This window comes from Heterodontus francisci, chromosome 13, assembly GCF_036365525.1.
Source record: "Heterodontus francisci isolate sHetFra1 chromosome 13, sHetFra1.hap1, whole genome shotgun sequence".
Lineage (NCBI taxonomy): Eukaryota > Metazoa > Chordata > Chondrichthyes > Heterodontiformes > Heterodontidae > Heterodontus > Heterodontus francisci.
The window spans coordinates 109,642,233-109,668,024 of NC_090383.1; the positions used below are offsets into that span (position 1 = coordinate 109,642,233).

Below are 25,792 nucleotides of genomic sequence, written 5' to 3' on the forward strand. Positions count from 1 at the left end.
TTGCACCTGCTGCATAGTAGTCCAACAATGCTTCATATGTAGCATATGTATACTTTTTCCCATGTCTTTTCTCCGTACAGCCCTGACGTGTCAGCCTAGATTTTGCATCGACCAAATGAGTGGGCGGGGTTTTGGTCGTTTTAATAATTGCCAAAAATGGCTTAGTTTTAAAGGCTGCGAAGGAATGGGATGAGTGTCGTTGGCTCGGCCAGCAATTATTACCCGTCCCCAATTGTCCTTGAGAAGATGGTGACCTGTCTTCTTGGTAGTTCTGGTGTTGAGTGTGTCAAAAGTTGTCATCATTTTTAGAAGTCCACCCCTTCTTCGTTCGACCTTCGCTGCGAAAGTCAATCGCCAATCAACGCATCGTCGGGGAGCTGCATGTTTAGCGAAGAGTTCGCTCTTTAAGCTATGGGCTCGCATTGCAATGGAAACGTCGTGTTTTTCTTATCTAGTGCCTTAATTCTACTCGGACTGTTCTGCTGGAAGAACGCACAAAGGGAGGCTCTTTATGGGAGATACAGGTCGGAATCACCCGGTCACATTAAAATCCTGTTCTCGGCTAAATTGGGCTGGTTTGTTCAGGAGTTGCCTTCACTTATTGTGCCCCTGCTGTTAATTTACCAGTCGGGTAGCCTGGATAACCTGGGGAGTAAACTCTTGCTGTTCTTGTTCTGTGGACACTACTTTCACAGGTAAATTCACTCATAACTATTGATTGTGAAAATGCTAGCGTTTAAACTGCACCCCGCCCTTATTATAGAATGATGCAGGAAGGAGGCCATTCGGCCCACCGTGCTTGTGTCGGCTCTTTGGCAGAGCCTGTCCAATTAGTCCCACACCCCAGCTTTCCTCATAGCGCTGTATTTTTCCTTCCACGTAATCTAATTAGCTTTCGAATATTGCTATTGAATCTGCTTTTACCACCCTTTGAGCTAGTGCATCCCAGATCACCTCAACTAGCAGTGTGTAAATATTCTTTTCTTTAAGGAGAACTTCATCTCCAGCCTTTCCATATAATTTTGTCGTTCTCGTCCTGGAATTGAGGAATAGCTGACGTCTACTAGTTTCTACCAAAGTCTAAGGCACTACATAAATGCAAGTCTTTAATTGAATGACAAAACAGGCTTGAAAGGCTGAATAATCTCCAGTTTCTGTGGGAAACAGCTTCTGACTTTTCTCCATCAGAAAAGAGCATACAGAACAAGCAGCATTTGTACTGCACCTTTTTAATGTAGGGAAATATCCCAAGGCACCTCTCAACAAAAAAGTGTTATAAATTCTGAGAACACTATGCCAGACCTTTCTGCCCACAATAGACTGAATCCAGCTATATGCTGTGAACACCAACCCTAGTCACAAGTTCTTTTGACATTGATTTTACAAGAATGGTACTACAAATGAGGGTCTTGAGTGGGAGATCTGAAACAAATTCCTTCAAAATCCAGACTGGGGTCAAGCAAGGCTGTGTGATGGCCCCCTTACAAATTTACAATCTACCCGACAGTGGTTATTCCCCTCAAAGATCAGCTGTCTTTTGGTGTAAGTATTAAATACCACCTAGATGGAAAACTTTTTACCCTTGGGCACCTCCATACCAAAACTTAAACTGACCACCATAGATCTACATGATCTACAGTTTGTAGATTGCAGTATTGTTGCCCACTCTGCACCAGATTTGCAAGCCACTCTTGATCTCTTCAATTCTGTTTAAGAGACTTAGCTTGTCCTTTTGAATGTTGCCAAAACAAAACTCATATGAACCCACACCTGGTCAGCCAAATATTCCACCTCCCATATATGCTGAAGGAGAGATCTTGGAACAGTTCTCCTATCTTGGCAGCCATCTCTCCCCAAAAGGCCACTGTCGATGAGATCCAAAGCCAGAACAGCTTCACCAGCTCCGTTTTCTACAAACTACATCAGTGAGTGTTTGACAACAAAGACTTCCACAAGTCCTAGTGTACAGAGTACTTGTTGTCACCACACTCCTGTACTGCAGTGAGACCTGCACTCTCTATCAGTGACACATAAGAGCACTAGAGAAATTCCATTAGCAATGCCTCTACTGCATTTTTTTGCGGGAGCTTGTCTGCAAATTGGCTGCTATGTTTCCTAATTTACAAAAGTAGTTCATTGGCTGTAAAGCACCTTAGGAGGTCCTGAGGTTATGAAAGGAGATGCATAGATCAGTCTTTCTTTATATCCTTCAACTTTTTTGCGATTTTAATGTAAGGACAGCAAAAAGTCAAATATAATTGTAACTTTCAATTTTTCCTGTATTTTAGGACACTTATTTATGGATGTTTCACCAGAGGACACGATGTTGAAATTTCCTTTGTTATGAAAAGTTTTATGTTTTGCACTTTGAATGGGTACCTTCAAGGACACAAACTGATCTACTGTACTAAGTATGATGATAGTTGGGCCACTGACTTCAGATTTTTGTTTGGTAAGTTGCCAAGATAGTGGATCATTCATAAAGCTTTTGAAGCATCATTTATACTGGCTGTCTGTAACTTTAATTCCCATCACTCTTAACATGTTTCCTTGTTACTGTACTCTGCCACACTTTGAATTCATAATAAGCAATTGATGGAGTTTATTTAAATAAAAACAAAATACTGCATATTCTGGAAATCTGTAATAAAAACAGAAAATGCTGGAAATACTCAGCAGGTCTGTGGAGAGAGAAATAGCTGATGGGCGGAATATTAAGGGCTGCAATGTTCCCAATGTTTTTGCCTCCCTTTATTTTGTGAAAGTCACTACCAACTTCATATCAATTATTTTCACTGCAGCCAAAATGAATAACATGGCAGGCAGTATCCTGCCCCACAGTTCAGTGATGCCTCCCTCCAGGCCGTCAGGGAAAGGCAGGAAGTCCTCTTCCCTGCAGATGGAGTGCAAAGACCCTCCCACCTGACCAAGGCAGCCTGGATGGAGGTAGCAGAAGAGGTCTCAAACCATGGGGTGACACGCAGAACATGGGTGCAGTGCTGCAAGCAAATCAATGACTTGCTCAGATCTGCGAGGGTAAGTGTTCTTGGCGAAGCAACTCTATTGTTTTCTTCCATGGCTCCATGTCTTTTAAGGCAGAGGGTACACAGGAATGCAGTGGAATAAATGAGCAGCCTTTGTGACAATCATTAATGACTTAGTGCCAAGATGAAGAATGGCATTGTTTATGTACTTGGATGTGTCATGCAAAAGCTATTTAGAATGATATTGATGCATGTATGCAATGGTTGTGATGCATCCTTTGCCATGTCATTTAGTTCCGCACTGTCTGCTGCAGGATAAACGGAGCCACGACCAGCATGAGTGTGCTAGAACGGGAGGAGGGGTCCCTGACATCAGGCTGCTGACCATGGCTGAGCAGGAGACATTGGAGATAGTGTGGTGAGGCAGGAGCCACAAGGCTTGAGGATGAAGTGTCATCTCTGCTTTTGCAACCTCGTCCTCACCAATGTGCCTGCCGCAGATGCATCTGTCCATGACAGTATTGGTAGGAGTGACCACCGCACAGTCGTTGTGGAGACGAAGTCCCGCCTTCACATTGAGGATTCGCTCAATCGGGTTGTGTGGCACTACCACCGTGCTAAATGGGATAGATTTCGAACAGATCCAGCAATGCAAAACTGGGCATCCATGAGGTGCTGTGGGCCATCAGCAGCAACAGAATTGTACTCAGCCACAATCTGTAACCTCATGGCCTGGCATATCCCCCACTTTACCATTACCATCAAGCCAGGAGACCAACCCTGGTTCAATGAAGAATGCAGGAGGGCATGCCAGGAGCTGCACCAGGCATACCTCAATGAGGTGTCAACCTGGTGAAGCTACAACACAGGACTATCTGCGTGCCAAACTGCTTAAGCAGCATGCAATGGACAGAGCTAAGCGATTCCCATAACCAACGGATCAGATCTAAGCTCTGCAGTCCTGCCACATCCAGCTGTGAATGGTGGTGGACAATTAAACAACTAACTGGAGGAGGTGGCTCCACAAATATCCCCATCTTCAATGATGGGGGAGCCCAGCACATCAGTGCAAAAGATAAGGCTGAAGCATTTGCAACAATCTTCAGCCAGAAGTGCCGAGTTGATGATCCATCTCGGCCTCCTCCTGAAGTCCCCAGCATCACAGATGCCAGACTTCAGCCAATTCGATTCACTCTGCGTGATAGCAAGAAACGACTGAAGGCACTGGATACTGCAAAGGCTATGGGCCCTGACAATATTCCGGCAATCGTACTGAAGACCTGTGCTGCAGAACTTGCTGTGCCCCTAGCCAAGCTATTCCAGTACAGCTACAACACTGGCATCTACCCTGCCATGTGGAAAATTGCCCAGGTATGTCCTATACACAAAAAGCAGGACAAGTCCAACCTGGCCAATTACCGCCCCATCAGCCTATTCTCAAGCATCAGTAAAGTGATGGAAGGTATCATCAACAGTGCCATCAAGCAGCACTTGCTTAGCAATAACCTGCTCAATGACGCTCAGTTTGGGTTTCGCCAGGGCCACTCAGCTCCTGACCTCATTACAGCCTTGGTTCAAATATGGACAAAAGAGCTGAACTTGAGGTGAGGCGAGATTGACTGCCCTTGACATCAAGGCAGCATTTGAATGAGTATGGCATCAAGGAGCCCTAGCAAAACTAAGGTCAATGGGAATCGGGGAAAACCCTCCGCTGGCTGGAGTCATACCTAGTGCAAAGGAAGATGGTTGTGGTTGTTGGTCAGTCATCTGAGCTCCAGGACATCACTGCAGGAGTTCCTCAGGGTAGTGTCCTAGGCCCAACCATCTTCAGCTGCTTCATCAATGACCTTCCTTCAATCATAAGGTCAGAAGTGGGGATGTTTGCTTATGATTGCACAATGTTCAGCACCATTCATGACTCCTCAGATACTGAAGCAGTCCGTGTAGAAATGCAGCAAGACCTGGACAATATCCAGGCTTGGGCTGATAAGTGGCAAGTAACATTCGCGCCACACAAGTGCCAGGCAATGACCATCTCCAACAAGAGAGCATCTAACCATCTCCCCTTGACATTCAATGGCATTACCATAGCTGAATCCCCCACTATCAACATCCTAGGGGCTACTATCGACCAGAAACTGAACTGGAGTAGCCATATAAATACTGTGGCTACAAGAGCAGGTCAGAGGCTAGGAATCCTGTGGCGAGTAACTCCCCTGACTCCCCAAAGCCTGTTCCATCTACAAGGTACAAGTCAGGAGTGTGATGGAATACTCTCCACTTGCCTGGCTGGGTGCAGCTCCAACAAAAGAAGCTCGACACCATCCAGGACAAAGCAGCTCGCTTGATTAGCACCCCATCTACAAACATTCACTCCCTCCACCACCGATGCACAGTGGCAGCAGTGTGTACCATCTACACGATGCACTGCAGCAATGCACCAAGGCTCCTTTAGACAGCACCTTCTAAACCTATGACCTCTACCAACTAGAAGGACAAGGGCATCAAATGCATGGGAACACCACCACCTGCAAGTACCCCTCCAAGTCACACACCATCCCAACTTGAAACTATATTGCCGTTCCTTCACTGTCGCTGGGTCAAAAATCCTGGAACTCCCTTCCTAACAGCACTGTGGGTGTACCTACCCCACATGGACTGCAGCGGTTCAAGAAGGCAGCTCACCACCACCTTCTCAAGGGCAATTTAGGGATGGGCAATAAATGCTGGCCTGGCCAGCGATGCCCACTTCCCATGAATGAATTTAAAAAAAAAAAAAATGTGGACACCAGGAAATTGTATGAACTCCTGTGAATCAGATGCTTAAACTGTCTTTTTATTTGTCTGCCCACTGAACGTGTCTGAACTAGAGTCATTGAACTCCACGTTGCCCAGGAGTCATCCTTTGGGGTGGAAGAAGCAGCTAGTGCACTGACTGGGGCATTATCACCTGCATCTTCCACCTTCGCTAGCACAGATACATCAACCCAATCTATTGGGGGTGGGGGTGGTTTAAGGTTCTAGGTCACAAGCTGGTGTGCACAATAGACATGCCCCAACAGCTGAGGGAGCATATGCCAGCTGAGTCCCCTGACAATCAGGGGTCTGCTGGGGACCAGGCCCCTGCTCAGCTTCACGCTCATGATTCTCTGTTTGTAGCTATGAGAAGTCTGCTGGATGTGCAGCAAAGCCATGTGGAAAATGTCAGATGCTGGACATGATGTGTAGGTTTGCACGTGCTATGGAGGAGTCGATGCAAGTCATAATGTCTTTCATGTCCCAGGCATTTAAGTGTTGGCTTCCTCAGTCGAGAGTCTGGTTGAGCATGCAATTTGACCTGCATTCCATCGCTGTTGCCATGGGCTCCATGCAGCAGAGCCTAAACAAGAAGGGGATGAGGAACTTGGACCTCATTCTGTGTGCCCCTTCTCAAGGAGACAGGTAGATGTCTTCAGGCACACAGATGGTGGAGGAGGAGTGTGTGCCAGTGCCCCAGACATTTCTCTCAGGACGCCCCTAGGGTAAGCGGTGTCTCGTCCTTCCCCTGCCCTGACAGTGATCCCCTTACCTCCAGCAGATGAGCATAGGGGGATACACAAGCAACGTTGCTGCAGACCCTAGTAGGATGGGGCCATGAAGGCTCTGTTCCTCCAGAGGATGCCCGCCATGGCCATTTACAGCAACGGGGCAACGCACTGAGCAGACTGCCGCCACCTCAGCTGCTAATGTTGGGGTAGCGCCTAGACGTAGTGGTAGAAAAAAGAAATTGAAACTCTTTTTGTTTTCTGCAGTCATAACTTAAACCTCCTTGCAGTGGTGTGTATCACATTCATCATAGCTGGTAGATGATTTCAAATTCCAATCATAAAGTGCTGCAAAGCTTCATTAAGAATCTAGCGATGAATAAGACTTCAGGCAAAAGTGAATTTCTGTGGGGAATTATTTTTCTCCTCCCAATATTCCTTGATGTGGCTTATTGTTAGTTGAAATGTGCATAAATTAAGTTCTTCCTGATGTCCCTGGCATATCTCTCCATGGCCCCCATATCGATGATGGCATTTTTGTCGTCCTCCTCCTCGCCCTCTTCATAGTCATCTTCAACTTTAATTCTGCCTTTAAATATTCAATGACCCTGCCTCCACTGCTCTTGGGGAAGAGAATTCCACAGACTAACAACCCTCAGGAAAACATTTCTCCTCAACTTAAATGGGAGACCCCTTATTTTTAAACTGTGCCTATGGTTCAAGTCCCTCTCATAAGGGGGAACATCATCTCAGCATCTACCCTGTCAAGTCCCCTTGGGATTGTATGTTTCAGTAAGATCACCTCTCATTCTTCTAAAATCCAATGGACACAGGCCCAACTTGTCCAACCTTTCCTCATGAGAAAACCCCCCCCTCATCCCAGGAATCAGTCGAGTGAACCTTCTCTGAACTGCTAATGGAATTATATACTTTTAAGGAGACCAGAACTGTACACCGTATTCCAGATGTCTCCAACACCCTGTACTTTTACTTTTGTATTCTATTCCCTTGCAATAAACCACATTCCATTTGCCTTTTAATCACTTGCTGTACCTGCATACTAACCTTTTGTGACTCATGTACCAGGACACCCAGAACCCTCTATCTTGCAGAGGTCTGCAGTCTCCATATAAATCTGCTTTTCTATTCCTGCCCAAGTGGACAACCTCACATTTTCCCACATTATACTCCATCGGCCAAATATTTGTCCACTCACTTAACCTATCTAAATCCCTTTGTACACTCCTTATATCCTCTTCACAACTTACTTTTCTATCTGTCTTTGTCATCAGCAAATTTAGCAACCATACATTCAGTCCCTTCATCCAAGTCATTGATATAGACTGTAAATAGTTGAGGCCCCGGCACTGATCCTGTGGCACTCCGCTAGTGACAGCTTGCCAATCCTAAAATAACCTATTTATTGCTACTGAATCTGCTATCCATACTAATATGTTACTCCCTACACCATGAGCTCTTAATTTGTGTAGTAACCTTTAATGTGGTACCTTTATCAAATGCCTTTCAGAAATCCAAGTGCACACATCTCCAGGTTCCCCTTTATCCATGCTGCTTGTTACTTCCTTTTAAAGAACTCTAATAACTTAGTCAAACATAATTTCCCTTTCACAAAACCATGTTGACTCTGCCTGATTGCATTAAGATTTTCTAAGTGTCCTGCTAATAACCTCCTTAATAATAGATTCTAGCATTTTCTCTGACAGAATTTAGGCTAACTGGCCTGTAGTTTTCTGTCTCCCTCCTTTCTTGAAGAGTTACATTTTGCTATTTTCCAATCTGATGGGACCGTTCTAGAATCTAGAATTTTGGAAAATTACAACCAGTGCATCTCTGCAGCTGGCTGAAGTCCATCAGGTCCTGGGAATAGTTTTCTCAGTATCATTTCCCTGGTGATTATAATTGTTTTAAGTTCCTCCCTTCCTTTCACCTCTTGAGTAACAGGTATTTCCGGAATATTATCTCTTTTACAGTGAAGACAGACACACAATATCTGATCAACATTTCGACCATTTCCTTACTTCGCCAGACTCACTGTCGGGGAACCATGTTTACTTTTTTGTTTACAGTATTTGTTTTCTTTTTTTAAATACCTGTAGAAACTCGTACTGTTTTTATATTTCTAGCTAGCTTTCTCTCGTACTCTAATTTCTTATTTTTTAGTTTGCTGTGCTTCCAGCATTGGGGAACCCCATCAGTTGCATTGTTGAGATAGGTGGACTCTCTCTACTAGCCTTGAAGGCCACAGGAAACCCTGATGAAAGACCTATCCAGGTCCTGTCCTATTCTCCACTTCTGGAGTAGTGGCATGAATGTGCCATAAGGGCTGTGGAATTGTGGCCCTAGTAATGAAAGTTTGTTTGGATCTCTAGACTGCACTCCAGATATAGGATATATAAAAAGTCGGGAGCAAAGGTGTGCTTATAGAACACACATAGGCATAGAGAATGAGAAATTGTGTGCAGTCTTGATCTCCTTACCTAAAGATAGATAGATTTTGTGTTCTGGTCAGGTGAGGAGGGGGGGGGGGGGGGGTGGGGTGGAGTCTCGGGCTCCCCTCTCGCCCTTTCTCTTGTTTGACCGCAACAGCGTTTGTTCCTTTATAAAAAGTGGTTGTACTTACCATCTCAGAGTGTTGCCTTGTTCCTTTAACGTGATTGCAAAAGAACCAATTGGACAGGTTTTCTTGAATTTAAATAAGGTAAGTTTATTATACTTAACACTCTAACCCAATTTAAATACCAGAGAGACAAGTAAAGTCCAGGATAAATGGAACTTCAATACAGTCTGTAATTCCAGCAGTCCTCAGCTGAAGCTGTATTCGTGAAGTCCTCGCTGGTCCAAGTGCATGATGGTTGGTTTGCTTTGCTCAAGGCTCCTGAAAGCAGAATTCATTGTTGATTCTGTTCCCCTGGTTGCTGGCTGTAATGGTCTGTAGGCTTGGAGGGGGTCCCCCAGTCGCAGCTGGTTCTTCTCTTGATATTTCCTGGGCGCAGAGAGAAAAAAAAGGAGACGTAGGGGAGCAGCCACCTACTTTGTTGCTGTTTTTTTGGTTAATAGCTCTGTGTCACAAAAGTTTAGTTTCTTCAGAGATGAGCTGGCAGTCACATGGTTCTATAAATCCCCATTGTTTCTAATGAGATTTATTCTGGAATCTTCTAATGAAAATCAATTCTTCACTCAGAGGATGGTGAATCTTTGGAATTCTCTGCCCCAGAGGGCTGTGGAGGCTTAGTCGTTGAGATTGTTCAAGACTGAGATCAATATTTTTCTACATGTTAAAATATCAAACGTTACGGGGATAGTGCAGGAAAATGGTTTTGAAGTAGAAGATCACATGATCATTGGCAGTACAGGCTGAGGGCTGAATGGCCTACTCCTGTTCCTATTTATTATGTTAAATATAAGTAGAGCCTTGTGATGGAGAGGAAGGAGTTGTAATAGGAGATCAACTACATCATCCAGTCACTCGCCCAAAATAAGGACAAGTGCTCTCTTGGTTTTTTAAAAAATATAATTCTCTCAAATTAATGGAGACTTTTTTTTTTACATGTTTAGATTCTCCAGTTGCATGTTTCAAACACTCCCAATTTCCTTAGCAATTCATGCATTACAATGGGGAAATGGGCATTTTTGCCTTTTTAAAGATGGGGTGGCAAGAAGAAATCTATTTATTGGCCCCCAGTTGCTAACAAGATATTTGAGGGTTTCTGGCTATGCAAACTGAATAAAAGATGAGATACTTGCTTCTATAATCTGGATGCTAAGAATAATCATGGAGAATGTACTGCATATATTTGTAATACAATTTAGCTGGTTGTCGGTAAGGCAAATGCAAAAACTATGTACGGTGTTTGGGTTTTGTAAATTGGCAATCTAGCTGGGCTAACAGGCAACCTTAGCAGGTTAATTAGCATGATGCTTTTCATTAACTATCAAGTTGTTGGGACCAAAATTGGAGTAGTTATGACATGTCTGCAGGCACCAACTAGATGCTTACCTATACTGACATGGTTCACAGATTAAGTGGGCGACTGTATTCTTAATGTTTTCTTGAAGTGCATGTGACAGCTTTTTTTATTTTTCTCTTCTCCGCCCGTGCCCCCCCCCCTTCCCTTTGAAGACCAGAGGAAAGGAGGTAAGAGGACCCTTGTTCATCCAATTTCAACTTGTTGATTATTCAAGAAAAATATAGAACAGGATATTTCTAATTATGTGGGGAAAAGTCCATAGTCTTTTTTAGAAAAAGGAAAAGTGGGGGTTTCACCATTAGAAACAAGTCCTCACCATAATTATCTTCCGATGACAAACAATGGCTACTCCACAATAATATAAGGACCAGTACAAGCTGAGAAAAGAGCTTGGTGCCTTCTGACAAAAGTATTTATGTAACTGTACAAATTAGGATGACTTCTGGCCTTGCCCTGAAGCAATAAGAACAGGAATACCTTCACTATAAGAGTATGGTGGAGGCAGCTTCAATTGAAGCATTCAAAAGGGAATTAGACTATTATATGAAAAGGAAGAATTTTTTAGATTAGAGATACAGCACTGAAACAGGCCCTTCAGCCCACCAAGTCTGTGCCGAACATCAACCACCCATTTATACTAATCCTACACAAACCCATATTCCTACCAAACATCCCCACCTGTCACTATATTTCCCTACCACCTACCTATACTAGTGACAATTTATAATGGCCAATTTACCTATCAACCTGCAAGTCTTTTGGCTTGTGGGAGGAAACCGGAGCACCCGGAGAAAACCCACACAGACACAGGGAGAACTTGCAAACTCCACACAGGCAGTACCCGGAATCTAACCCGGGTCCCTGGAGCTGTGAGGCTGCGGTGCTAACCACTGCGCCACTGTGCAGGGTTGCGGGGAAATGGAACCGAGTGGATCATTCTTTTTCAGAGAGCTGGTGCGGACATGATGGGCTGAATGGCCTCCTACAATGTAATAATTCTGTGATAAGATTTCTCGATGCCATGGTATCAACCATGGCATCCAATGATGGCATTAATGCTGTTTAAAATCACAGGAACACATGAGATTTTTTTTTTGAAAACCAGATATAATGGCTCAATATTATGGTAGGAAAGCTGGAGATTCCAAATCCCATTAGAGAAATTCTATAAGACTAAAGAGTTAATACTGGAATCCTGCAAAATAATTTCAAAATGGTGATGGTGCCTGCTTGACTGGGACTAAATGAGAACTCTCTGGTTATGGAATAGTGAACTTTGTAATGCATTGTCTTTAAACAAACAATCAGAAAAATCTTGGAATAGTTGGTCCTGATCATGAACTGAGCCCCAGCAAAGAGAAGTATAGTATCTCACCATGTCAAACCAGTTGACATTTGGCAATTGTTTCTGTAGCATGCCTGTACAGTTAAGTGACTTCTTGGAGAAGATCATTTGACAGGCCAGAAATTTACTTTCGTCAGACGGGAGCTGTCCACTGACTGAAAAGTCGGAGGTGATTCTGCCTGGCTTGGGGATCCGGACTGCATTTTACAGTCCCCAGTTTTTTAATTGGTCTGAGGCGGGACTTGTATCTCCATAATGGAGCTGCCAGCCAATCAGCGGGCAGGCAGTTCTTGCTCCCAGCAGTGGCCACTGCTGGGACTGCAACCCAGCATCGACAAGAAGAGGAAGGACTCCTGGGAAAAGGTAAATTTTTGAGGTCTCGCCAGGGGTGATCAGTCGGGCCCTGGCGAGGCAAGGGTGGTTGATTTGGGGGGACGGGGGACATGTTTAGGGCATCAGGGGCAGCCCTCTATTAGACACTATGCCTTATCATAAGGCCCACTACCACCCCCAATCCCCACCCCCCCCGCCCCCGTAGCCATCAAAGCCGCCTGCTTTTATCAAGCAGCTTTTCTTGGGCCTGGGCTGCCTGACCGGCCAAGGGTAAAATCCTATGGTGGTAGACGGAGGCCCTTAACTGGCCACTTGAGGGCCTAGGGCGGACTGGTTTTTGCCGCCACCCTGCATGAAATGGCAGTGGGAGCGGGACGGGAAGGCCCCACCCCCGCCACCAACCCACTGTTTGGGGGGACGTAAAATTCCGGCCACAATTGCATCTCTTGATTTTGGTGACTACTGTTTCAATCCTGCAAATGAGGTTATTTTTCACCACCCGTAATTTTAGAGAAACTTTCCAATAAAGTACTGGAAAACCGCCTAGGAGAACAGTTTTTGAGAAGCTGTAGTTCAAGCAGTTCTGTGAAAAGTATCAAAATTAAACTTGGAAGATTTTAGCAAATGTTGAGTTTCTCTGAACAGACTTGTAAAGCCTACCACGTCGGGATCACGATCACTCTCTGGGTTCAGAGGTGCAAAGTAAGTACACAGTACAGAGAGATGATAGTTGAGCTACAATGGGAAGGTGGCAGTGGGCAGTGACAGACCATGGGTGGCATATTTAGGGCAACATTGGAGAAACTTAGCCTTCCAAGATGAAGCTACCTACTAAAAGGTGGTTGTATGCTTTGTTCCTGTTTTAGATGAAATGCTGAAATTTGTCAGTCATTTCCTGAAAATGAATTGTAAATATCACCTTGGTTGTTCCTCCGTTTTGAACATTGATTGTACTCCTACCATACTTTTGTTAAGTGAGCTCCAGCTGAGGCTGTGGTGATCATTTAGACTATGACTATCTGGACTGCATGCAGATTATTTTAGACTCTCTCTCAATTGATGTAGGAAAAATGCTCATTGCAATTCTTGATGCTTCACCTTGTGATATTGTTTTTAGATGTTATAAATACAATTGTTAGTTAAAATATCTATCCAACTTCAACTCTGACAATGAGAAGTGTTGCACTGTTCCAGTTGAGATGGGCATTTGTAATCCAATACAATTTTGACTGGGTTAGGAGAATGTGTTGGCATGTTGCCAATCTCTATGGTAAATCTTCAGTCCAATCCTTGTGTGAATGTGGGGTAAAAAGGGAAGAAAGTTCCAAGATTCATCTGATGCTCTTGGGTAAATCTTGGAACATCAATACCATGCACTTATTTTAGGCTCCCAACACTCTCGAGAAATCTGGATGAGCCAAGGTGTGTCAGCGCTGGACACAAGTTGAGAAGACTAGGTAAATTTGATGATGCTATGCTGGGATCTTTTAAATTTATAGACTTTAGAAATGAAGACGGATATGGCACTGAAGTGGTAGACAGAATATTGTTTCGGAGCTGAATTTGTTTTTTTCCTATTATGTGCAAAGAAATTAATCTTTCTGTATTTTAGGGCTGATGCTATACTTGTTGGGAATCGCCATCAATATCCATAGTGATCATTTGTTGCGGAAGTTGAGAACATCTGGAGACGTAACTTACAAAATTCCTACAGGTAACTTTTTTTTTATTTTCTCTCCCCACCCTCCACCTTTTTTTTTATCTTTCCCAAGACCAGCCTTCCACTTGGCATACATCCATTGCACAGTCATCAATTGCATCTTTTTTTTAAAAACTCCTGTCCATGTATCAAGTTCATGACTTGTAATTTAATAGGCTAATGTTTTTTTTAAAATCCACTTTGATATGCAAGTACCCAGAAGAGCACAGTAAATGCTATTACATTTTAGTTAAAGTCTACCAAGAAATGCCAGTATTTATTGTAAAAATATAGTTGGTACAGTTATGAATTAAATTTTTTTCAACCCATGCCAAATTCAAAGGCTCCCTCTTCATATAAAAGAAAATCATTTTGTTTTTGTAGCATTTGTTTCTCTGTACAAGAGATTTTATGATTTGGAACTCTTGTCATTTAAGTGGTTAAATATTGTAAAGGTACTGTTATCATGGAGATTAGAAGAAATAATATTTGATGCTGGTGCTTATGGATAAAAATTGTGTCCGAAAGTCTTCTGTCCTAAAACCTAGGAGATTATAGTTGCTTTCTCTTCAAAACCATTTCAGTCAGCTGACTGAGTAAACATTACTCATAGCAACATTGTGTAATTCTCTCTCCTATAAAACTGCGAGTCCAGACTCCTTAACGCTACTGCCTTCTGACTTGTTAAATTTACTGAGACTTTAACCAACGCTGCATCGGGGAAAAATTAAAATTTAAAGAACTTTTGGTCACTTAAACAGAGTCTCCAAACTAAATGCAGAAAGTTGATCACTCAGACTTAAGGCTTTATGCTTGGCTTAGCACAAAGCCTTATACCTACAAACTGCCATCTTTGTTTTTATACAGCGATACCTAGGTTTAAATCCAACTTGGATTCATTACAGATCAGTCATTCATTGATGATTCATTTTGGTAGGAAGAACATGGAGAGATATGAAATACGGGGTGCAGGAGCACAGGGACCTAGGTGTATATGTGCATAAGTCATTGAAGATGGCAGGACAGGGTGAGAGAGCAGTTAATAAAGCCCAGGATACTGTATGCTTTATTAATAGGGGCATAGAGTACAAAAGCAAGGAAATTATTTTGCACTTGTAAAAGACACTAGTTCGGCCTCAGCTGGAGTATTAAGTCCAATTCTGGGTGCCACACTTGAGGAAAGACGTGAGGACATTGGAGAGAGTATAGAAGAGATTCATGAAAATGGTTCCAGTGATAAGGAATTTCAGTTATGAAGATAGGTTGGAAAAGTAATGACTTCTTTCCTTGGAGAAGAGAAGGCTGAGAGGTGATTTGATAGAGGTATTCAAAATCATGAGGGGTCTGGAAAGAGTAGGTAGAGAGAAACCTCCCACTCGAGAACAAAGAGGGCACAGGTTTAAAGTATTTAAGAGAAGCAAAAGTGGCATGAAAAACTTTCACTCAGCAAGTGGTTAAGGTCAGGTATGCACTGCCTGAGAGTGTGGTGGAGGCAGGTTCAATTGAAGCATTCAAAAGGGAATTACAGTTTTATGAAAAAGACGAATGTGCAGGGTTATAGGGAGAAGGCAGGGGAATGGGGCTGAGGAAATTGCTCTTTCAGAGAGCCAGTACGGACACAATGGGCCGAATGTCCGCATCCTTCGCTGTAACAATTGTGATTCTGTAAAAGTGATAACATTTTAGAAGTGTGGAAGTTTGGCTACTGTGGGAAGTGGAAAAGCTTTCAGTGGTGCTGTATGAGGTGCTCTCATAAATTGGGTTAAATAACACTCTGGTAACCGACCCACTTGTTAATTTAGTTTAGTTTAGAGATACAGCACTGAAACAGGCCCTTCGGCCCACCGAGTCTGTGCCGACCAACAACCACCCATTTATACTAATCCTACACTAATCCCATATTCCTACCACATCCCCACCTGTCCCTGTATTTCCCTACCACCTACCTACCTACCTTAAGTTCCTTTTGCTGTTTCAACAGAACCATTAACCTGTTTTCATTTATTGTAGTAGCTAAGAGAAGCAGCACATTAAATGGTATGGTTTGATTTCACCACAATATCGTCTGGCAGAATTAAGGGCACTTGGCAGCTTGCTTTAGTAGTAATCACTCCATTTTTTTTTCAAACACCAGGACTCTTCCTTTTTTTTCAATTTAGTTAGCCTAACTGTGGAGCTGTGATTCTGCTCATCTTAAAATTGAACCAAGACAATGGGCAGAGAATGAAGCAGTAATCTATGCCTATTTGTTGCACCAACCTAATTGGTACCACCTCCTTCCAGATCCATCTGTTTTAAAATGTATAGGTGTATGTTTATTGAAATGAAAGCTAGCGCTTTAAGCATTTCCCACTGGAGAAATAAAGGCAAACTTCTTTGTTACTTTGCATAGCAAAAAAAAGGGATCTAACTGTTGGCATTCTACTAATGTGAGTTGATTGGCATCACAGCTGTGCATCATAAGATTCGGTGATTGTAAAAATTACAAAGGGAGTTGCGCTGCCTGTTTCTGCAGATGCAAACTGCCATAATGATCCTGACCTTTTTTTTTTCAGGAGGATTATTTGAATATGTCTCTGCAGCAAACTACTTTGGTGAGATTGTAGAGTGGTTTGGTTATTCTATAGCCACTTCGACCTTTCCAGCCTTTGCTTTTGCCATTTTCACAGCCATTTATTTAGGAGTGCGTGCTTTGCATCATCACAGGTAATATTGAGGAGCTAAATCACAACTTGATGTTTTTGTTGTGGTGAATTACATTTTAAATGTTCTTGGTGTATTTATATTTGGGCAATTTTCTTTTCAACAGTTTTGATCATACAGTTAAAGGTTCAATACATTGAGGCAGATTTTTGCTGTTTTGAGAACTATTGGCTTTCCTGGGCAAGTGAACACTGAGCTGAAGAAAACAAATAAGGCAAACCGATGGGGAAAGTAGCAGGAGGATTACTCCATCCATTCAAAGCAATGGATCAAATAAACTGTAGTCTAACTGAGGGTCACTCATTGCTGCCCACCTAATTTACTTGCATTTGCTGTGCCCAGGTGATTTAGTGGCACCCCTATCAGGAACAGAAAACATACCCCATTAAATTTTGTAGTGTTAGCAAGAAATTACTGCATGCTGTATTTGTTAATTGGTTTAATGTACAGTACTGTAATAAATGGCAACTTGTTTATCCAGATATTATGCACTAGCAAAGGTTTAAATGTTTCATGACTTAGAAAAGAGCTTGAATCTTAAAAAATCTTTTACTTGCCTTATCAATTATTCTACTTGCAGTTGTGCTGAAGCACATTTGATATGATTAAACAAGGGAAAAATCTGGATAGTTTGTTCACCATTTACTACTGACTCACTTGAGTCATCCCAGTTTGTACATGGTATCATTGTCTTCCTCAACAATTTCCAGTGACTGCAGATTAAAGGCGGGCTCGGTCTGCAAATGAAATCCAACCCGAGCCTGACAGAATCACATCTGACCCGGCCTGAGTCCTTTCATTTTTTTTTTTTCCCGCACCCGACCATCAGTTAGCCTAGCTTCTGTTTTTCACTTTGCTTATCTGCACAAGCTTAAAACTGTAACTAAACAACCATTCAAGTCAACTTTAACATTGGAGCCACATACTGGAGGTGGTGATAGTGTGTCTGACCCAACCCGTCATCAGGTCCCATCGGGTAGCCATGCAGATATGACTTCTGCATCTGTTGACCAACCAGTATTGCCTGCATTTAGAGGCCCAATATTTTCTACTGAACGGGTTGGAGCTCTTCTCTTTAGATGAGGCTGAGGGGGTGGCGGGTAACCTTTTATAGAGGGGCTTGATAGTTGAAAATTAGAGAATTTTTTCATTTCTGGGGAGAGCAAAAAATGAGGACTATGAATGTAAGATGATAGATTCGCTAAGAAATTCAGGAGAGCATCTTTATTCAGTGATTAGAATGTGAAACTTGCTACCACGTGGAGCGAATAGCACAGATGCATTTAAGGGAAGCTAAATAAATACATGAAGGAGAAAGGAATGTAAGTTATATTGATATGGTGGGAGGAGACTCGTGTGGAGCATAAATACTGGCATTGATCAGTTGGGCCAACTGGCCTGTTTCTACGCTGTAAATTTGATGTAATTTCTCTAGTTTGAAACATTATTGCTTTACAGACTTTCTGATGTACACGAGTAGGCTCTTTCCACTTGTATTGAAGTGTGCCAAGAATGTAAGATGCTTGAAGTAAGAGTTAGTAGCCTCCTGGATATAAACCTGCAACTGTGCAAGGAACTTGGCATGCCTCCAATCTTCAGACATTTGCAACTTGACTGAATTGGCCTTACAAGTAACTAATTTTCAAAATTGGGAAATTTGTAGAAATTAAGCCATGTAGTATCTGTTTTGGTTGCTAAATTGTCTCCCAAGCCTCCAATATGGCAGGAAATGCACCAATTCCCATATTCAAGAAGGCCAAAAGATTTGTGTGCAGTGCCCACAACTGAAAGACGTTGGGCATTTTGCATATGCTGGTTACGCTCTGGAAAACCTGGCCTATGTGCAGCCCTTAAAGGGACTATCATTCAGGCCACAACCAAACCAGGTAAGTTTTTAAAGTGTACTTGGTTGAAAGTGCAGGAGTGCTCCTACCAGCCCCCACAATTGGGCTGCTGCTAGAAACCAATTTCCCAATATTTGGGGCCCCATGAACCTCACCATTCTGTTGTGGGAATTGTTTCCTTGAGCTCCTAATTCTGCTTCCCCTGTTTCACCAAATTTCAAGGCTTCAGAAAACCTAAGGTGATCAGTAAACCTGTATTGCCATTTTCCATGAGCACAACACCACTGACTTGTATTTTGTTTTTGGCAAATCATGGATGCTGCTTCCTTTGTGGAATTTGACAGCTTTCCATTGGATTTCTTGGGCTTACCTTTTTTTGTGTTGGGAAACTTGCATATTTCAAGTGTTTGTAGCAATAGAACTATTGTTTCAGACCACTCCAATAATTATTAACTTGGCAATTTCTTTTGCTTTACCATTTCCTGTCATGTGCTCACTGCAAGAACAACTTGCATTTATATAGCAATTTTCAAGTAGTAAAATTTGACACTGATCCACATAAGGAGATATTGGGGTAGATGATCAAAAGTTTGGTCAAAGAGGCAGGTTTTAAGGAGTGTCTTGAGAAAAGAGAGGTTTAGGGAGGGAATTTCAGAACTTAGGGCCTTGGCAGCTGAAGAGAAAGCCATCAGTGATGGAGCGATTAAAATCGGGGATGATTCAAGCCAGAATTGGATGAGCATGGCTATCTTGAAGCGTTGTAGGACTGGAGGAGATTAAAGATAAGTAGGAACAATGCCACTGGGGGATTTTAAAAGCAGGATAAGAGTTTTAAAATTGAGGCATTGCTTAGCCAGGAGCTGCTGTAGGTCAGTGAGCACAGGTCTGATGGGTGAACTGGACTTGGTGTGAGTTAGGACATGAACAGCAGTGTCTTGGATAACCAACTTTACAGAAGGTAAAACTTAGGCTGGCTAGGAGAATATTCAAGTCCAGAGGCAGAAAAGACCTGGATGAAGGTTTCAGCAGCAAATGAGCTGGGGCAGAGATGGGTGCTATTACTCAAGTGGAAGCAGGCCATCTTAGTGATGGAGTGGATATGTAGTTGGTACCTCATAACTGGTTCAAATATGACCCCAAGGTTGCAAACAGTCTGGTTCAACCTCTCCATTTCCAGGGAGAAGGATGGGGTTCATGGCTAGCAACGCAGTTTGTGCAGATACTACAGCTTTGGTTTTCCCAGTTTTTAGTTGGAGGAAATGTCTGCACACCCAGTACTGATGTTGGAAAGCAGTCTTACACTTAAGACAGTGAAGGGCTTGAGAGAGGTAGTGTTTGAGATGGAGCTGGGTGTCAGTTTTTACATGTTCCCTGACAACTATTTTTGAATGTCACCAAGGGGTAGTATGCAGATGAATAATAGGGGGCCAAAGATAGATTCTTGGAACACCCAGAGGTAAATTTAATCTGCGTATGACTGATCACACACAAGTTAATTGCTATTGATACAAAAAATCAACATGCTTGTGTCGTGCGCTATTGAAATGTTTTTGACCTTAAGTGGCCAATGGATGTTTGGGGGGGGAATATTGAAATAAACTTAATACTTTTAACTTTATCAATTGGTAATGTTACCATGTGGGAATGCAGAAAGTGCTATTCTTGTGGTGCGGTAGTATTCTGCCATCTCCAAGCACTTTTGTTGATGAATATTGTCATGCAGGCCCCCACCTGCCAAGAATGAGGCACATTAATTTCACCACATGGACATTTAAACTTCAAATTGTTGCTGGGAAGAAAAGTCCTGTTACAAGGAATTGCCAGGCTCCTGGCTAGAGACATTTTTGCATATTAGACAGTGTTGGAACAAAAGAGCTATCCCCTGCACCCAGTACACACAACAGATGTGATCAGACCAGTTTAGGCACATGACCAACTGGCTGTTGCAGAGTTTGAACTGAGATTCAAATTGAAGAAAGTGTTGGAAGTCCGAAAGCTCTTTGCTCCTGGATAGAAAAGATCTCTCCTGTCTGTTCCCATCTTTCTCACCAGCTTCGGAATCCATTGAAGACACTTGAACCCCAAGAGAGAAAAGTCTCTTACAGTGAACAAGGTTTAAGAGGAATACTGGGCCCCAATGAAAAGCAAGATCAACCTACAAAAGGATTCTACAGTGAGCTTGAAGAACCATAACAAACTCTACAGATATTGCCTCAAACCTTTCCACTTTATCTATCTTCTGCTCTTTTCGGTCTCTCTTTGCATGCACATGCTAGTGTGTTGTGTATCTGTAGGCGTCAACTGAATTAGAGTTTAAGTTTAATAAATTTCACTTTTCTTTAAACCTAAAAGCCTGTTTGTGTTAATTTCTTTGTTTTAGAGTTGGAAATCAGTGAACAAGGATTCACCAAGGGGGAGCTAAAAACCGTGTTTAAAAAATAAAATCTTCTTGCAGTAAGACCAAGTGAAGACTAAAAGGGAATGTTAGACCTCCTCACCTGGTCATAACAATATGAATGACCACAATCTATCCTGGTAATTTAATCAATTGTGGCAGCAATAGGTTCCTCACTTCATGAAGATAAAACCGTGACCATAACAAACTAGATAATTGTACTACATTTGTCATAGCCCTACTCCATAGTCTTCAACCTTCCCAGAGAAAGGACACTAACAAGGTTATGGAGCTCAGCATGAAACATACTGACAGGATACCTGAGAGGTTGCCTCCTGTATCTCAAATTGGAATTAGTACACCGTGCACTCACTTGGGTACAAAAGGGTTTTTAATGGTGAGCTCCACTGTATATACACATTAGATCGCTACTCTCTAATTCCATTTCACTAAAAGTTAATGAACTGTTTTCTGGGGCTATTCCAATGGCAAAGCCCACTTATCCAGTGAGTAGCTGGCCAATACTTACTAAGGAGATACTCTGATCTTTTCGTCTATGCTATGCTAGGTGATTTCAGGTGTGTCAACAGGAGTTGTTAAAATTTGCATCAGCATCATTGGGTTAGGGAAAAGAAAATCACCTAGACCTTCTAATCTCTACTGGAAAGTGTGTGTTGGGTGGGAACTTCACATTTTGACCCCACCCACCCAATAATACCCCAGTAACCAAATAGCCAACCAACACTTTCTATTGGGACTGGTGCGAAAGAATGGCTACTGAAGCACCAGGAACTAGGTGGTTCCTGGCTCATGAAATAATATTTGGAAGGGTATAATAATGGAGAGAGAGGGGGAGAAAATATCTTCTGTATCAGCTGTAGTTTAGTTGGTACCACTTGCACTTCAATCAAAAGTTGTCAGTTCATGTTCAACTTAGAGAATCTTGCTGCCACTCCATTACAATACTGAGGCAGTGCTGCACTGTCAGGTGTCATTTTTCAGATGAGTCATTAAGCTTGGGCTTTATTTGTCCCCTCAGCTGGACCTAAAAGATCCTATGACACTAAGTGCAGGGGGGTTTTCCTTGGCATTCTGGCCACTATTTACAATGTGATTCTTGACAACGCAGCCAGGGAGGGAGCTGATGTCATCAGTCTTCGCCAATCTGCGCACATGCACAGACGGGCTCCTGCTGTCTGTGCATGCGCTGCGTTCTGCATTGCCAGGACTGGTTGGCACATGCACAGATGATGTCATCGTGTAACGTGGCAAGAGAGCGGGGGGAGCGAGGAGAGATCAGCCGAAGACCTTGGTGATGGGTGCGCTCTCCTCCTCCTGCCGGCTCGCTCCCTCCCTCCCTCCCTCCGGCCATTGTGTGATGCCATGTGTTTATGTTGCCTTTGTGTGATTATTTGAGCAGCGCTATCTTTAGTCCTGGCAGCTGCCTGAACATTACTGACGTTTTAGTGGCACAGGCTGTATTTACACATGTGCGACTGCAACACCACCTAGTGGTTGTGTTGTCAGCAATCGCAGCCCACTATTTATCCCTCCACTAATGTTAAAGATTATCTGGTCATTATCACATTGCTATTTATGGGACTTTCCTGTGAACAAATTTTGTTTCCTTCATAAAATTCCTGTGGCCAGTAGAGCCACATTGCCTCCTACTTTTAAAGCCAAGGTCATCTGCAGAACATTGAATTCAAAATGAATTGTATACACAGTATAGGTCTTGCAGTATTGAAACTGTTTGTAGCTGGCATCATATTGACATGGTTCAAAATTGTGTTCTGTATTTTCTGAAAGTATCCATGCATTCATCATGAAGTTTTATTGAACAACTTGAGTTTTTATTTCTTTATTTCTAATTTGTTTTTGTTTTTCCCAGGTTTTATGTGGCGACGTTCCAGGACTACCCAAAATCTAGAAAAGCTTTAATTCCTTTTTTATTCTGAAATAATTGAAAGCTCCAAGCATGATTTTCTCAGTTGTCAATTGAAATGCTATTGCAGATTGCCAAACCTATTTTGTTGAATTCAGCTTTAGCTGTTTTGAATATTTGAGCTTGCTGAAAGAAAGCAATGTCTGTGCTAATGACCTGAGCTAACTTTCAGTTGTTCACTTATTAACTGAGCTTTTTCTACTTTTTGGACCAGAAAATATTAAGGAAAAATCAATTATAGCAAGGCTTATAGATGAATACATAAAAATTTGAAATTGTACTAAAGCAAAGGTAATTTTGATTTTAAGAGCTTTATAATTGAATTCATAAATTTTGCAGTTCAATTAAATAAGATATTAGAAACCAGTCTTAATTTTCTTGCTGATTTTGAAGTGATTTTTATAATAACTATTGTGTGATAAAGAAACAACTGAAAACACTGGATACTGCAAAGGCTATGGGCCCTGACAATATTCTGGCGATAGTACTGAAGCCTGTGCTTCAGAACTTGCCATGCCCCTAACCAAGCTATTCCAGTACAGCTACGACACTGGCATCTTCCTGGCAATGTGGAAAATTGCCCAGATGTGTCTTATACACAAAAAGCAGGACAAGTCCAACCCAACCAATTACCGCCCCATCAGTCTACTCTCCATCATTAGTAAAGTGAAGGAAGATATTGTTGACAGTAGCAATAACCTACTCCATGATGCTCAGTTTGGGTTCCACTAGGGTCACTCACCTCCTGACCTCATTACAACCTTGGTTCAAACATGGACTAAAGATCTGAACTCGAGGTGAGAGTGACTGCCCTTGCCATCAAGGCAGCATTTGACAGAGAATGGCATCAAGGAGCCTGAGTAAAACTAAAGTCAATGAAAATTGGGGAAAACTCTCTGCTGGTTGGTGTCATACCTAACGCAAAGGAAGATGGTTGTGGTTGTTGGAAGTCAGTCATTTCAGCTCCAGGACATCACTGCAGGAGTTCCGCAGGGTAGTGTCCTAGACTCGACCATCTTCAGCTGCTTCATCAATGACCTTCCTTCAGTCATAAGGTCAGAAGTGGGGATGTTCAACTGATTGCACAATGTTCAGCACCCTGCGTGACTCCTCAGGTACTGAAGTAGTCTGTGCAGAAATGCAGCAAACTTCAGACAATAATCAGGCTTGAGCTGATAAATGGCAAGTAACACCACACAAGTGCCAGGCAATGACCACTTCCAAGAGAGAATCTAACCATCTCCCCTTGACATTCAATAGCATTACCATTGCTGAACCACTATCAATATTCTAGGGGTTACCAATGACCAGAAACTGAACTGGAGTAGCCATATAAATACTGTGCCTACAAGAGCAAGTCTGAGGCTAGGAATCCTGCAGCAAGTAACTCAGCTCCTGTCTTCCCCCCCCCCCCCCCCAAAAAGCCTGTTCACCATCTATAAGCCACGAGTCAGTGATGGAATACTCGCCTGAATGGGGGCATCTCCAACAACACTCCAGAAGCTCTACACTATCCAGGACAAAGCTGCCTACTTGATTAGCATCCCATCCACAAACATTCACTCCTTCCACCACTGACACACACTGACAGCAGTGTGTACCATCTACCAGATGCATTGCAGCAACGCACCAAGGCTTCTTAGACAGCACCTTCCAAACCTGTGACCTCTACCACCTACAAGGGGAGCAAATGCATGGGAATACCATCACCTGCAAGTTCCTCTACAAGTCTCACACCAGCCTGACTTGGAACTATATCGCCGTTGAGCAGCTGGTGTAGAAGGGAGGGTTTCAGATATTGATTTAGATTTAGAGATACAACACTGAAATAGGCCCTTCGGCCCACTGAGTCTGTGCTGCCCATTAACCACCCATTTATACTAATCCCATATTCCTATCACATCCTCACCTGTCCCTATATTCACCTACCTATACTAGGGGCAATTTATAATGGCCAATTTACCTATCAATTTGCAAGTCTTTTGGCTGTGGGAGGAAACTGGAGCACCCGGAGGAAACCCACGCAGACACAGGGAGAACTTGCAAACTCCACACAGGCATTACCCAGAATTGCACCCGGGTCGCTGGAGCTGTGAGGCTGCGGTGCTAACCACTGAGCCACTGTGCCGCCCAGATATCTGGACCATTGGGCTCTCTTCAGGGACAGATGGGACCTGTACAAGAAGGACGGGTTGCATCTAAACTCGAAGGGCACTAATATCCTGGCTGCAAGGTTTGCTAGCATCACTCGGGAGGGTTTAAACTAGTGTGGCGGGGTGGGAACCAGAGCAGTAGGACAGCTAGTGAAGTAAATGAGGAGGACATAGTAAATAAGGCCAGTAGGACTAAGAGGAAGAGCAGGCAGGGAGATGTTGCTGAGCGCAGCGGGACTGGTGGTCTGAAGTGCATTTGTTTCAATGCGAGAAGTATAACAGGTAAGGCAGATGAACTTAGAGCTTGGATTAGTACTTGGAAATATGATGTTGTTGCTATTACAGAGACTTGGCTGAGGGGAGGGCAGGATTGGCAGCTAAATGTTCCAGGCTTTAGAAGCTTCAGGCGGGATAGAGGGGGATGTAAAAGGGGTGGGGGAGTTGCATTACTGGTTAAGGAGAATATCACAGCTGTACTGCGGGAGGACACCTCAGAGAGGTCATGCAGCGAGGCAATATGGGTAGAGCTCAGGAATAGGAAGGGTGCAGTCACGATGTTGGGGGTTTACTACAGGCCTCCCAACAGCCAGCGGGAGGTAGAGGAGCAGATATGTCGACAGATTTTGGAAAGATGCAAAGGTAACAGTGTTGTAGTGGTGGGTGATTTTAACTTCCCCAATATTGACTGGGACTCACTTAGTGCTAGGGGCTTGGATGGGGCAGAATTTGTGAGGAGCATCCAGGAGGGCTTCTTCAAACAGTATGTAGATAGTCCAACTAGGGATGGGCCATTCTGGACCTGGTATTGGGGAATGAGCCCGGCCAGGTGGTCGAAGTTTCAGTGGGGGAGCATTTCGGGAGCAGTGGCCATAATTCCA

At 43.1% G+C, this 25,792-nt stretch overlaps 1 protein-coding gene across 1 annotated transcript; it reads left to right on the top strand.

Moving 5' to 3' along the window:
• Positions 1 to 309: 309 nt before the first annotated feature.
• Positions 310 to 23,046, top strand: srd5a2a (steroid-5-alpha-reductase, alpha polypeptide 2a). Its single transcript, XM_068044160.1, has 5 exons — positions 310 to 695; positions 2,289 to 2,452; positions 13,788 to 13,889; positions 16,430 to 16,580; positions 22,708 to 23,046. Exons 1-5 carry the CDS (start codon positions 412 to 414, stop codon positions 22,772 to 22,774), a joined length of 768 nt encoding a protein of 255 aa, XP_067900261.1. The 5' UTR covers positions 310 to 411; the 3' UTR covers positions 22,775 to 23,046.
• Positions 23,047 to 25,792: the final 2,746 nt, after the last annotated feature.